Below are 14,940 nucleotides of genomic sequence, written 5' to 3'. Positions count from 1 at the left end.
TCTTTGATACATTGGACCACACACAGCTGAGCATTGTGAGGAAAAGAAGGATACGTAACCGAAGACGTATTACATTTAGTCCGTTGCGATATAGCAAAAGTAACACCCTCAGAGGAGAAGGTGCGACCGGCCAGGTCCAAAGCCCGAACATCAGAAACTCGCTTGCAGGAAATCAAACACAACAACATAGACAACTTAGCTGAGAGTTGCTTACGGGTCAATAAAGAATTAGAAGGCCAAGACTCTAAGAAACGCAAAACAATGGACACATCCCACAAGGCAACATATTTAGGGCAAGGAGGTTTTACCATCCGGATGCCTCTAAGTAATTTAGATATCAAGGGATGTTCCCCAGCGGGTTTACCATCAACAGATACGAAACCCGCAGAAATCGCAGAACGAAAATTGTTAACCGTTCTATAAGCCAACCCAGAAGAAGCCATGGAGGCCAGAAAATTGATAATCAAAGCGAGATCTGCTGTAGCGGGATCCAACGACCGTTGTGCGCACCAATCACACCAGCGTTTCCAACTTGATGCATAACGCTTGCGTGTGTTGGGGGCCCAAGCTTCACTGATAAATCGGGTAGCATTTCCAGATAACCCAGGGACCTTCCAGCGTCCCCCGAAATCCTCCATGCCACCAGATGGAGTTGACCCGACAGAACCAGAGGGTGCGGTCCGTGGAGAGGGTCCAGCAACAGATTCCATATGAGAGGAAGAAGGAGCAGCGTCGAGCAGCTCATCTCCAGAAGAACTGGAAACCAAGCCTGAGTCCTCCAAAGAGGAGTGATGAGAATGAGCTCGATTTGAACTGTCTTGCACGGGCCAGAACCCATGGAATCATCACGAACGGTGGAAAAGCATAGCACAGGAGAGGAGGCCAAGATTGGAGAAACGCATCCGTGGCCAGGGCCTCTGGATCTGGACACCAACTGTAGAACCGGGAACCTGAGCATTGAGGCGAGAGGCAAACAAGTCGAGGTGACAACGTCCCCAAATCTTGGACAACATGCGAAAGATGCGAGGATGAAGCTTCCAGTCACTGTAATCTCTCAGATGACGAGAGTTCCAGTCCGCAATCTGATTGTCGCGGCCCGGCAAGTATTCTGCAATAACTATGATCTGACGTTGCAGACAAAGATGCCAGAAGTCTTTCGCAATCTCCGCCAGAAGTCTGGACTTGGTACCCCCCAGTTTGTTGACATAACGCACCGCCGAGATATTGTCCATTCTGAGAAGAATCCAACAATTCGTCTTGTGAGGAGACAGACACCTAATCGCGAAAGAACCCGCCAGAAGCTCCAGGCAATTGATGTGAAGTGACAACTCTTCCTGGGACCATCGACCTCCCGTTGCAACCGGACCGCACCGGGCTCCCCAACCCCAAAGGCTGGCATCTGATTCGATCACTACATCCGGGATCTTCCCGAACAATGCCCGGCCGTTCCAAGATTCCATGTGGTCCAACCACCACAACATCTCCGCTCGGGCATCCTCCGAAAGAGGAACGTGATCCGAAGACCTTTCTGCAGATATCTGATTTTGAGACGCTGCAATGCGCGGTAATGCAACGGACCCGGAAAAATCGCTTGAATCAAAGAGGACAGAAGGCCTTCTATTCGAGCCACCGATCGCAAGGAGACAGTCAGCCGAGCTAGAAGCAATCTCAAGTCCCTCTTGATGGACCTGATCTTCTGACCTGGTAAGAGAAGTTGACACAAGACCGAATCTATCCGAAAGCCAAGGAAATCCATCGATTGAGACGGAACAAAGTCGGATTTCTGTGGATTTACTAGAAAACCTAGAGATTGTAACAGATCTATGGACCACTGCAAGTGAGACTGAAGAAGAAGTGGGCACTGTGCCAAGATGAGTACATCGTCCAGGTAAACTATTAAGCGAACCCCGCGCGACCGCAAAGACTCCATCACTGGTAATGACGATGAGGCACGTAAATCGGGACCGAGAGATAAGCATCCTTCAGATCCAGGCGAACCATCCAGTCGCCCTCCTGAAGCAGGTCCCTCAGAAGATGGATACCTTCCATTTTGAAATGACGGTACACCACCCCGCCGTTGAACTCTTTTAAGTTGAGGACCAAACGCGATCCTCCTCCCTTTTTCTCCACGAGAAACACATTGCTGACGAAGCCCTGTGGGTGAGGCGTCGTGGAGACGATGACCCCTTTGGCCAGAAGAGAAACGATCTCTGCGGAGATGAAGTCCCGATCTTGCTGGGAAAAAACAAGATGCTGTGGCCGATGACGTTGATGAGGGTGCGTGTAAAGTTCTATTTTGTAACCCTGCACCGTCTCCAACACCCAGGCATCGCTCGAGATTAACTGCCAATTTGGGAGAAAAAATTGCAGTCTGCCCCCCAAAACCACATCTGAAGCTAGAATCAAGCTCACCTGAGGTTGAGGAATCCTGTCGACCTCCCTGGTTACCGTTGTAACCTCCTTTCCTGTATTGTTCTCTGCCTTTCCAGGAAGGATAGAAATTGGACTTTCCGGAGGAGTAATCCTGGCCACCTCTCTGGGACTTGAAACCTCTCTGAGTGGTCTGATCGGAGCCACGGCCGAACAAGCGTCCCCTTCGTCCGGCCCTGCCGAAAACCGGGCGAAAAGCCAGACGCAAGTTGGATTGGGCCTTATCCAAACCACTGAAAGTGGCCACAAACTTAGTGAGCTCTTTAAGAAACGGGGAACCGAACAACAAACCTTGGGCTTGAGGCCCCGACTCGGAAGAAGCCAAGTCCGTGAGTTTGGGATCCAATTTCATCAGGATTGAGCGGCGACGCTCAGATGACAAAGCACAGTTGGCATTCCCCAGGATGCAAATCGCACGCTGCGACCATTGCACCAACTCGTCCGGATCAAGCAGTGCCCCTGACTCTTTGGCCCGAAAGCTCAAATCAAGAATCTTTGTAAGGGGACCTAGCAGATCCAGCAACTTGTCCTGGCAGGACCGCCAGGATCGGTCTATACTTTTCTTCGGGTCTTTGGAATATTTTTTCATATATGTGACCATGGTCGGGTCCACTTCAGGTGTGTCAGCAAGCTTATCTGCGAGGTTCGGGCGCGGACACTCCGAGCGCAAACGCGCACGCACATCCTTCTCAAAAGGTCGGCGTATATGGCTTTGGATATAGTCTGCCACCTCAGGGGCGGGCAACCAGGACGAAGAATTTGGGTGAATAATATCGGTTGGATCAAATGTAAGCACCTGGGGCGTTGAGGGGGCATCCACAAAATGCTCTTTACGAGACTTCTTCGAAGGTGGCGGCCTCGTAGGCTCTAAGGAGGAGGAGGATGATGAGGAGCCATCATCTGAATCAGTAATTGGGGTGGAAAGGCCAGACGCAGCTGACTTTTTGGAGGGACGCGCAGAAGACAGAGTCTTGGCTAATTTTGCAAAGTCCGAATGGTGAGGGTTCTTGGGAGATTTCTTAGCACGTTTAGAAGGAGGAGGCAACCAACCCTGTTGAGCGGCGTAATCCAACAAATGTCTTTTCAAAGGGGCAATTGTCTGAAAGAGAGCTTGCCCCATATAGTCATCTACAGAACCAGAGGCCTCGTCCTCGTCATAATAGTAACCCTCTTCCTCATAAAAGTCTCCCTTGGCGACAAAGTCTGCCTTTCAAATGCCCACAATGAGGAAGACAGTTGTTCTTTAAATAGCCAAGGCCAATTCAGGGGGAGCGGGATACCAAATGCAAGCCAGTCAAATGAGCAGGTCAAGAAACCTGACTAAAATAAAGATAATATATATATATATATAGTGGAGGGAGGGCTTGCAAAAAGTAACCCACTCTAGGCAGAGCCTATGCACATAATAACAACGCCACTTATCTCCTGAAATGGGGCGTAGGTGAAGGCAATCTGGTGACAGGTTGTGGGCAAGAGCTGTGAGGCAGACGCAGCTGTTTTATCTGTGCTCCGTGACAGGAACGGCAGCTGACAGCAGCCTGCCCAGAAGAGAGACGCGCGAACGAAGCGCGCGGTCTCCCCGCCTTCCGTCTCCCGCTCCACTGAAAGGAAAAAGCGGGGCAGCAGCAGCGCGCCGACAACCGGGAGGTGACCACACGCTCTCCACACCACTGGAGTCAAGCTATCCAGGCTGATGAAGGCTGATAGCCAGAAACCGGTCCTTGGATGCTTGATTCCGGTCTGGGAAAGACATGGCTTGGTAGTTCGGACTGGACTGTTCCCATGAGGCACAGGGTCAGAGCTGATTTGCATATAGCTAGTGTCTAACCCAGGGTTGTGTGGAGTGCACAAAAACAGTGGATTTAGGCCCAGATCCTTGTACTGGGGTGAATGTATGACATTGTTCTACATTCTGTCCATCAACTGTGTTTTTTGCAATTTTCACCCCGAGTGGGCTGGGTATGCTCAGACGTGAGTCCCAGGCTCTCCACACCACTGGAGTCAAGCTATCCAGGCTGATGAAGGCGGATAGCCAGAAAACGGTCCTTGGATGCTTGATTCCGGTCTGGGTAAGACATGGCTTGGTAGTTCGGACTGGACTGTTCCCATGAGGCACAGGGTCAGAGCTGATTTGCATATAGCCAGTGTCTAACCCAGGGTGGTGTGGAGTGCAAAAAAACGATGGATTTAGGCCCAGATCCTTGTACTGGGGTGAATGTATGACATTGTTCTACATTCTGTCCATCAACTGTGTTTTTTCCAATCCCCAACGGAAAACGGCACCGGAGCAAAGCACATAGCGGCCGAAGCCGAAACGGAAGAAACAGCCGGTAGGTAACAGCACAAAGCGCGGGCCGAAGCAACAAAGGCTATACAATATACAACAATTGCAAAACAACGTTTCAAAGTAGAAGAAAGAAACGTGCACTTAACTGGCTGCGGCAGCAGCAAAGAAAGAGGAAGTTGTGACCTCTATGACCCTTTATATACTGTTATGTACTCTATGGTTACCCAGGTTCTTGGGTATTGTAGTTCGTTTTTTCTTTACTGTGTGCTGATTGGCTGCTGTTTATTTCAGTAGCCTCCGTCCTGACATAGAATTGTTTATTAGCCCCCATGCTTGGTTTTAAAATTCTTACATGGCATCTGATCAAGCATTAGCACCAAGTGAGTCTGTCTTCCCTTTATTCCACCTTGCCCCGGCAGTTGGAATACTTACTTCCGGTGGTCTTGCATTCGTGTGGTTGACGTTCTTGTCATCCAGCGCAACCCTGCTTATAAGCTCCTCCTCTATCCTACGTCTCTTTCCATTACCCGGAAATCGAGACTTCAGCATTCACGGACCTAACCAGGGAGCTTTGGTAAGTCTGCACGCACACGAACCCTGGCACCCCACAGAGTATGTTCTTTTTTAAATACTGATCACTTTCCCAACCCCCTTTCTTTAGGTCTCCCGACCACACAGACATACACGTCCGGTTTTGTGTGTTCTCTGTGAAGCCCAAAAACACCGGGGTAGGGCAACAATTTGCCTTCCCCTACTATCCCCTCATTTTTGAACCTGTGTTTCCTCTACTTTCACCGGACGGAGAGTGTATGAGGTAAGTCCGCTGCTTTTATGCCATCTATACCTTCCTGGACTCTTAGGAGTAGATGTTTCTATATTCTGATTACTTCCCATTTTTACAGGTCACCCTGCAACACGGACACACCCGTCCGTTCGTTTATTGATTTGATTTTGACTTTTTCTACACCTTGGAAGAGTGACACACTTATCCTTTGTCACGAGTTACCCGCGGCTTCCATTTAATGAACCCGTGCCATTACCGGGTTGGAATTATTACCGGTACTGCAGTAAGTTTCAATGCCTTTTCCTCTTTACGGATTTTACATTTTGTTATACCTACGGTTGGCGCATTTGTCTCCCCTTAAAACGTCTTTATTGCGCATTTCTCCTTAGGCTCACGTACCACGGATTATCTTTCCCCTACAGGTAGACCTTGAACTTTTTTCTATTCTTTATCCGTTCTTGCCGCAACCGCATGATATTTTTATACAACTATAGATTAGAGTTTCCGGCACATCAACACTGTCTATTTGGTGTTGTTGTTCCTATGATATGCTCATCTTTACTTACATTTCGGTCTTTTAGCCGAATCACATATCAATATGACATGAATTTAATTGTGCTTTTGTTCATATTATGTGCCTACTGTATTTTCATACTTGGATTATCATGTAAATACTGTTAAACTTGTCCATACATTCACCTTGAAACACCAATCCACCGTTTTTGCACTAAAACAGTACCTTGTTGGGATACATGTTTCTGTTGGGATATATGCTTCTAATAATCCCTTAACCTGATAGGCCTTTTTTGGCAAGAGTTTGTGTGATGCGTTTATTTCATATGGCATTTTACCTCCTCCTGAGCTTCAAGGATTTTCTGTTTTATATGTCACGTGCCGCTTCTCATTTGTGTGCAGTGGAGTCACGTTTTGTTTCTTTCTGCACCACTCTAACAGAGTATCCACGAGATTATGGGAGCCTCCGAAATCCTCACCTTCACTATTGTTTCGTTTTCATGCACATCTTTCTCGTTTTTTGTTTCGGTTTTGTAATATACTCTATGCTTTGTGTCCTTCCCAGCCCTGAAGAGTCACAAGTTGACTTCCTTGTCACCAAACACGTGTCGGCTGGTTTTCTTTCTGTATCGACCTTTAATATTTGTTATTAAAGAATCTTCTTAAAGATACTCCTGATGTCGACCTTAATAATTTTGGAACACAAAAGACTTTAAAAAATGTTTTTTACACTAAACCCTATACTCTAAAAACGTGTGCACAGGACTTGGTGCTAAAGCTTTCCTTGACTTGACTTCACTTAAATCCTTATCAACTGATAAGAGGGAGAAGAGTTTTGACTTAGTACAGTGGGATTCGGACCCAAAGTGAAGGTTGCCTCTCTTTACTTAGGAATTTCTTTCCTTTTTATGGAGAAGCCACTATAAACATATAATTTCCAGTGACTAAATACGTACCAGTACATACACTCTCATAAGGCTTTCCATTGTGTGGAGGTGTGTATGTGGGTATCACAGAGGAGCAAATGCTACTCTGATGATGTTCCTGAGTTAAGGAATGGAAATGCACTTTCTAATTTCTTTAATACATTTTGAACCATATTTAGAATTTGCACCAAATTTGGCTTGAGCTCAGTCAGTCTAACTATGGATTGACGTTCCACTTTTTGCACAGTTTGGTTAGGTGGTCAAACGTTATTCAGAAACAAACTCTTTGGATGTGTATACAAAATACCCATGTTCAGTTCTGCTCTCTCCTTCATCCCAAACTACTGGATAGATTCGGCCCAAAACCAAGGAAAATGCCTCAAAAGTGTAAAATAATTAGATTTTAGTGCACATACTTTGAGGCAGCCTCAGTAATGCAAGTTTTTGCATATTATAAATGACCTACAACACAACAGGACTTCATCTTATGGCAAATAAATATGTTCTGTTATGTTTGCTTGGGTATGCTTTAAATTACAGATTATTGCAATTTGAATACAGGCATGTGGCAGTATCAAAAAATGGTCTTTCACTAGAATAACGTGTCTTGGCGCTTTGTTTGTTAACCTTCAACGTGATGCAGTTCAGTTTTATTACAGAACAGTTCATAAATGTGGACAATCAAATGAGCCCATCTGGGTGAATTAGGTTATGGAAAATATGGCATTTTCTGTGAATATGTTGGTTTTCACTTATGTTTTTATGTTTTTGTCTCCCTGATTCTAAATCAAAACATTTAAATGCCCTCACAGGTGTTGATAAGCATTGTAATGAATTCTAATTTCTTTCAAACCAACAGAAACATCAACTGCTGGAAAACCTGCACCAAATGAGATGCTCTCAGGAGAAGTACTGAAAAATAATTTGCAAGTTGAATGCTTGAAAATATTGAATAACAGTTTGAACAAGCATGAAACCCCTACATACACTGATGATGTTCAACTTGGCGTCTGCAGAGGAAGCCCCATTCAGTTTTCTGCTCGCAAACGGAGACCATCCCCTAAGCAACAACAAGACTCCAGCTTTTTACTTAAGAAGACACTGCAGTGCAAATCATCCATAAGAATAAAGCAAATGTCCGACGCAAGAGAGGAACTGTCACGCAGCGACGTTACTGTAATGGCGTCAGAGAAGCTAGCTGCTGCTAAAGACCAGGCTATTTCTATACAGAGAAAAACATATAGGTGTATTGAATGGGGTAATTGGTTTGGTTGGTTAACAAAGTTGGCTGCATACCATCAAACCCACTTAAGTGTAAACCCCTTTCAGTATAAGGAATGTGACTTAGCTTTTAAACGCTTTCCACATCTGAACTCGCACCATCAAATGCACTCATTAGAAAAACCTTATACCTGCAACTATTGTGGAAGGAGTTTCAGACATTTATCAAATTTTAACCGGCATCAGCAAATTCACGTAGGACAGAAACCATATTTATGTTGTGAATGCGGGAGGTCCTTTAGCATGTCATCATCTCTTTGGACACACCAACGGTCACACCTCCAAGTGAAACTGTATACCTGTATAGTATGTCGAGATCAATTCAGTGATTTGTCAGCCTTAGCCCAGCACCAGTTGATACATGCAAGGAAGAAATTATTTGCATGCAGTAAATGTGGCCGGAGTTTGATCATTTCATTATCTCCAAAAAAGCACCAGCAATTCATCTTAAAAGGTAACTTGTTTACACACAGCAAAGGAGGGAATTCTTTTAATTTCTATTTAGATTTTACAAAGCATCCAGGATTCCATGAATTTGATACTAAAATGGCCGGTGCACATCACTGTACAAAATGCAGAAAAACGTGTGAAAGTAGATTCGATTTGATAAAACATCAGGTAGTTCATACAAGAACAAAACAGTTCCTTTGTTCTCTATGCAGGAAGATATTCTTATGCTACTCCTCTTTAGCAGTGCACAAGCAAATCCATTTAGGATTCAAACCTTATAAATGTGCTGAATGCGGTAGGGCTTTTGTCAGGTTATCCTATCTAATCATGCATCGGAAAATACATCGGAGATTGCAGATAACATGCAAACAATGTGGGAAGGGTTTCAGGCAACTGACATCCTTAAGAAGACACAGACAAAGTCACAAAGGACTTAATTATGGAGAGTTTACCAAATGTGTGAAAGAAAACATCAATAGAACTGCTTTCTTGCCGTCTTTTTCCCAACATGCTACACACATAAGTCTACCCCAACGTACAGAATCTAAATCAAAAGACCAAGTTAAATCCATCACTTATGATGAAAGCGGAAAGATGCACCACCGAGTACATGAAAAGCCGAGTAATCCATGCAATGAATGTAGGAAGAATTATCGATTAATCTCTTCCCTCATGAAACAAAAATATGTGTACTTGAGATCAAAACTTGACACATATACCTGCTTTCAAAAAAGATTAAGGGGATGTCCAGCCCAAACACAGCACCTGCAGGCAGAGGTGAAGGAGAAACAGAATGCTTGTGATGAAGGTGGGAAAAATGCTAAGCCGGTTTTGAGCACCGGCAGAAGTCTGCAAAGACATATAGAGAAACAACCAATTACCAGTAATGATGGCAGACACCGTCATAATCACTGTTCTTATATTAAGGTATTTAAACATACTTGCAGGCCTGAGAAACCAGCAGTAATTAGGTACAAATGTAAAGACTGTATGAGGACCTTTCGATGTAGATCTGTTTTGGTACAACATAGGAAAATACACAAAACAGGAAAACTTGCCAAATGTTTTCAGTGTGGAAAGATGTTAAGTTGGCAGTCTAACTTTGCAGTACACTTGCAAACACATAGAAGAAGGAAGCCATACAAATGTAATAAGTGTTGTATGACAGTCATCAGTTCAACCCATCGAAAAGTATACCGACAAGCAAGCACTGTGGAGACATCGTATAAATGCAAACAATGTGGGAAAACCTTTAGACTGTCTACCTCAACCAAACCCATGCAAACTCACCATGAGGATCACTTATGTAATGAATGTGAAAAATCACTACTAATGTTATCCACTCTGACCACAGAAAGCCTAAAACACAAAGAAACTGATTTAGAGAAGGAAACCCAGCATAAAGATTTTTCTTCCCAAAAACCAACCTTTTTTTGTAAACAATGTGGAAAGAATTTCAAGGATTCAGTATATCTGGTAAGGCACAAACAAATGCACTTGAGAAAAACATGCTACCCATGCATCGAATGTGGAAAGAGTTTTACCCGATCAACATCTTTGGTAACACACCAACGAATACATACTGGAGAGAAACCTTATGCATGCAGTGAATGTGGAAAGAGATTCACAGACTTATCCGGCCATTTGAGACATAAGCGAGTGCACACTGGAGAGAAACCCTATTCTTGTGATGAATGTGGGAAGAATTTTAAGCAGTCATCAAGTATAGTACACCATAAACATAAACACAACAAAGAAAGAAGTTATACTTGCAAGCATTGTGGGAAACATTTCATTCATGAAACAAGTTTAAAAAAACATGAGGGATTCCACATGTCACATAAAATGTTGCAGAAAAAGAATACATTGAAACAATCTAAAAGGAAAATTGTATATAGGTCGAATTTGGTCAAACACTTCCAATCTCATAGGAGATATAAAGTGAAAAGCAATAACAATGCGCTCCTTGCAGGCATTGACCCTGAGACAAAAAAGATACACATATGCACTGTCTGTGGAAAGTCTCTTAGCTGGCAAACAAACCTCACAGCTCATATGAGAATACACACAGGTGAGAAACCATATCAGTGTGAAGAATGTGGAAGGGCTTTCATTAGTTCTACACACCTGACTCTGCACCGGCGCACACACACAGGTGAGAAACCATACAAATGTAATGACTGCAGTATGTGTTTCACCCAGTCTTCAAGCTTAAGCAAACACCGGCGAACTCACACTGGAGAGAAACCATACTTGTGCAGTGAATGTGGAAAGACATTCACTTCCTCATCTGCCCTTTTGTCCCATCAGCGCAGACACAAAAAAGAGAAATCTTTTACTTGTAATGATTGTGGAAGGAATTTCAAGCGCTCTTCACACCTTGTGAAACATCAGCGCATACATTCTAGAAACAAATCTCTTCTAAGCTACCAACAAAGTGAGACTGGAGGCAAAAGGTACATCTGTAAGGATTGCAGCATGGGTTTCAACCGCAGATCACACATGATCATGCACCAGCGAGTACACACAGGAGAGAAACCATATATATGTGATATATGTGGTAAGTGTTTTAGCCAGTCATCCAGCCTCAACAAGCACAGACATATACACACTGATAAGAAGCCACACTCATGCAATGAGTGCGGGAAAAGTTTTAGCCAAGCAGTTTCACTAACTACTCATCAGCAAACTCACAGTGGGGAGAAAATTTATCAGTGTAGTGAATGCGGAAAATGTTTCAGTGAGGTGTCTGATCTCTTAGACCATGAAGAAATCCACTCTCAAAAACATTCATATGAATGCACGAAATGTGACAAAACATTTGAAAACAGCCTATCCTTTGAGGTGCACAAAAAAAGTCACACAGTAGAAAAAATGGAGGGTTCTAACAGTGCCAATGGTAAGAGTGTTATCCAGACATCTGCCAACGCTGACCCTCTGGAAAATCCCACAGGGCAGATGGTATATCCTTGCAATGAATGTACAAAAAGTTTTCGTTTGTTGTCAAATTTAACAGCACATCGGCAAATACATAGAAGGGAAAAACCTTACAAATGTGATGAGTGTGATTTGACTTTTAGTCAGTTATCACAACTAAACTCTCATCAGCGAACACACAAAGGAGCAAAATCTTATACATGTGACGAGTGTTCAAAGTGCTTCACCCAGTCGTCATCATTAATTCGACACCAGCGAATACACACTGGTGAAAAACCTTACAAATGCGGGGAATGTGAGAAGAGTTTTTGCAGACTACCTACCTTGATTTCACACCAGCGTGTTCACACAGGAGAAAAAACATATAAGTGCACTGAATGTGGGGAGCGCTTTAGCCAGAACTCGACATTTTTAAGACATCAGAAAACTCATGCAGATGGAAGTATTTACAGATGTAATGAATGTAGGAGGATATTCAAATACATGTCAACTTTGAAAATTCACCAAAGGACTCACACAGCGACAGATCTTTGCATTAACAGTGACAATGATGTCAATGTTCACAAGGTATCTGCCTTAGTGGTTAACAAGCAAACTTGTAGTGATGATAAACCATTTGCATGTACGGAATGTGGAAAACGTTTCATTTGGTCATCAAACTTGGCTGCTCATCAACGAATACACACAGGAGAGAAGCCCTACAAATGCAATGTATGTGACATGGCTTTTGGACGACTATCACATTTAAACATGCACACACGGAAACACACAGGTGAGAAACCGTATGCATGCAATGAATGCGGGAAGACGTTTGGCCAAACGCAAACCCTTGCCAGACATCTTCAAATACATACAGGGGAAAAACCGTACACATGCAGTGAGTGTGGGAAGAGTTTTAGCCGATCATCATCCCTGTATGTTCATCAGCGTATACATGAAAGAGAAAAAGTGTATAAGTGCAATGAATGTGATGCAAGTTTTAGCCAGTCGTCAGCCTTGGTCATACACCAGCAGACACATAAGGAGAAACCTTATGCATGTAATGTATGTGATACACGTTTTAATCAGATCTCAAATCTTCAGATTCACCAGAAAACCCACACAGCTGGTTATTCATACAAATGTAAGGAATGTAATAAGATCTTTAAGTACAGCTCATCACTGTGCATGCATGAAAGAACCCACAAGAACAAGAAATTATGCATGGACAAGAATAATGAGGGAAGCATAAATAACTCTGCAACCTTCAAAAGAGACCCACAAACTGACACAGCACAAAAAACATACACATGTTCTGAATGCATGAGAAGCTTTGCACGCTTATCAATGTTAAACAAACATAAAGATTGTCACACTAGAGAGAAACAATACGTATGCCAAGAATGCGGTAAAGAATTTCATTGGTCGTCCTCGCTAGTTGCACACCGACGTATACACTCAGGAGAGAAGCCACACAAGTGCAGTGAATGTGATATGGCTTTCAAGAGTGCATCCCACCTGACTATGCACCGCCGAACACACACAGGTGAGAAGCCTTACACATGCTTTGACTGTGGGAAGAGTTTCACTCAGTCCTCAACTCTAGGTAAACATCAGCGGATTCACACAGGAGAGAAATCCAGTCTTTGCAGTGAATGTGGAAAGAGTTTTAGTCGATTATCATCCTTAATCCGACATCTGGAAACACACTCTGGAGAGGCCACAACCTGTTCAAACAAAGTCTATCAGAAAAAAGTTGCTGTTTCTGAGAATTCCAGGGAGAGGATACAACAAAGTCATTTGGTTCTATAAAATGAAATGACATTCTGTTTGCAAATCAAATGAAGATGTGACTGCTCCAGATGACCAAGCAGGTTCTTTCATGACTCCTGAGGATTAGGACCCAGGGGGAGCAAAGAGTCTAATTTTTTAAACAAATCACCAAACCCATGTTTGATACTAGATGAAATTGGAGTAAAAACATTGATAAAAATGCTGTGCAAGAGTATAGATTTTGGGCAGGAGAGGGGACTTAGAAATACATTTTGGAGGTGGAGAAAGCTGTGACAAAACAGAAAATAGATTTCAATATATAAAGTACCTGTTATTCATGACTTTTCGGTTTTATGCTACGGTTTTATAATATAAAGCCATATTGCATCCCATGAGCAGTGTGTTAGTTGTGCTTTATGTAATTTAACCGTGCCCTCATGTCTGCCATTGTTGACCTGGCTGCAGATATTCAATTTAAATATGGAAATATTGAAACATATGGATGCAATTTCATAATTGAACAAGCTTGCACACGACTGAATAGAGAACCTTGTTAAATATTGTTGAATCACCAGGAAACTACTGTTCCTGCCAAAAGAGAAACAAACAGGTTTCAAAATCTAAATAAATATAAGGACCCTAGAAAGTATGATGGAACATAAAGGGGCATGAGCAAGAGTAGCTTAGAAATTGGAACTGAAATCTCCTGCAGATAGGTTGAAATGGCAACTCATTATAGCAGCTCTACAAAATGGCTCACTGCAAATCCGAGGGAAAATAGTCATAGTAATGCTACCACTTGTAACTGGAGAAGATCACATAGTTTGTGCCTTCCTTTGCTGTTCTCAAAGGAGACAAACAGAACACAGATCACCTTTTTCAGTGCCAGAGGCTAGAGTCCTACACCACACCAAATTGCATAGGCCTATATTGACTTTATCTGTTTAGAATTTGTAGGGCTAACTACTGAAAAGTAAACTGCTAAAACATTTTGCACTGAAGTGTCTGTCTCCAGCGATGCTTTCTTGCTGTGTTTGAAAGGCATAGAAGGTATAAATACCGGAAGATGCAATCTGTGACTGTAGAGTAGAATAGGGACAAGCCTCATATTATCGACAAGATCTTAAGCTCGACTTTTGAAGCAGTCCATTTATATCCGATGCTTAATGTGTACACCTGTGACAGCGAATTCGATTCTGAAGATTGTTTAGTACAAGACAATATCCTTTATACCACAATATCATTTATATTCCTCCTGTAGTTTCAATGCCAAATCTAAACACAACTTAAAAATGCAGAAATACGTGTTCGAAAATTGAAAGAAATATGCTGTGCGCACTACTTCCCACTGGAAAGTCGGTATTATTAGGAACCATGAAAGTGTGTGCTAACAATGACTCATCAACCAAAAGTAGAACCATACGATAGGCTTGCACTGGAAATATATTACCTAGAATGATAATGTAGTCCTATTCACCTCGACAGATGCTGTAACTGTTGAAATTCTTCCACAACTTGTGATTGCGAGCAGCCCGGTGGCAGTGGGCTTGCTAGCAGGAGCTGAGGGCTGCGTTATTGTA

At 43.2% G+C, this 14,940-nt stretch overlaps 1 protein-coding gene across 1 annotated transcript in view; it reads left to right on the top strand.

The window, feature by feature from the left end:
* LOC144820752 (uncharacterized) overlaps nt 1–13,752 on the top strand; it is a 134,575-nt gene extending 120,823 nt beyond the window's left edge. Inside the window, exon 4 of the mRNA XM_078677957.1 lies at nt 7,800–13,752. Within this exon, the coding sequence (XP_078534083.1) occupies nt 7,800–13,399 (5,600 nt within the window). The 3' untranslated portion in view covers nt 13,400–13,752. The remainder of the gene's footprint in view (nt 1–7,799) is intronic.
* Nucleotides 13,753–14,940: the final 1,188 nt, after the last annotated feature.

The sequence above is a fragment of the Lissotriton helveticus genome, chromosome 1_1, assembly GCF_964261635.1.
Source record: "Lissotriton helveticus chromosome 1_1, aLisHel1.1, whole genome shotgun sequence".
In the NCBI taxonomy this organism is placed as follows: domain Eukaryota; kingdom Metazoa; phylum Chordata; class Amphibia; order Caudata; family Salamandridae; genus Lissotriton; species Lissotriton helveticus.
Note: the sequence above shows the minus strand (reverse complement) of the source record. Positions and strands in the feature narration are given on the sequence as shown.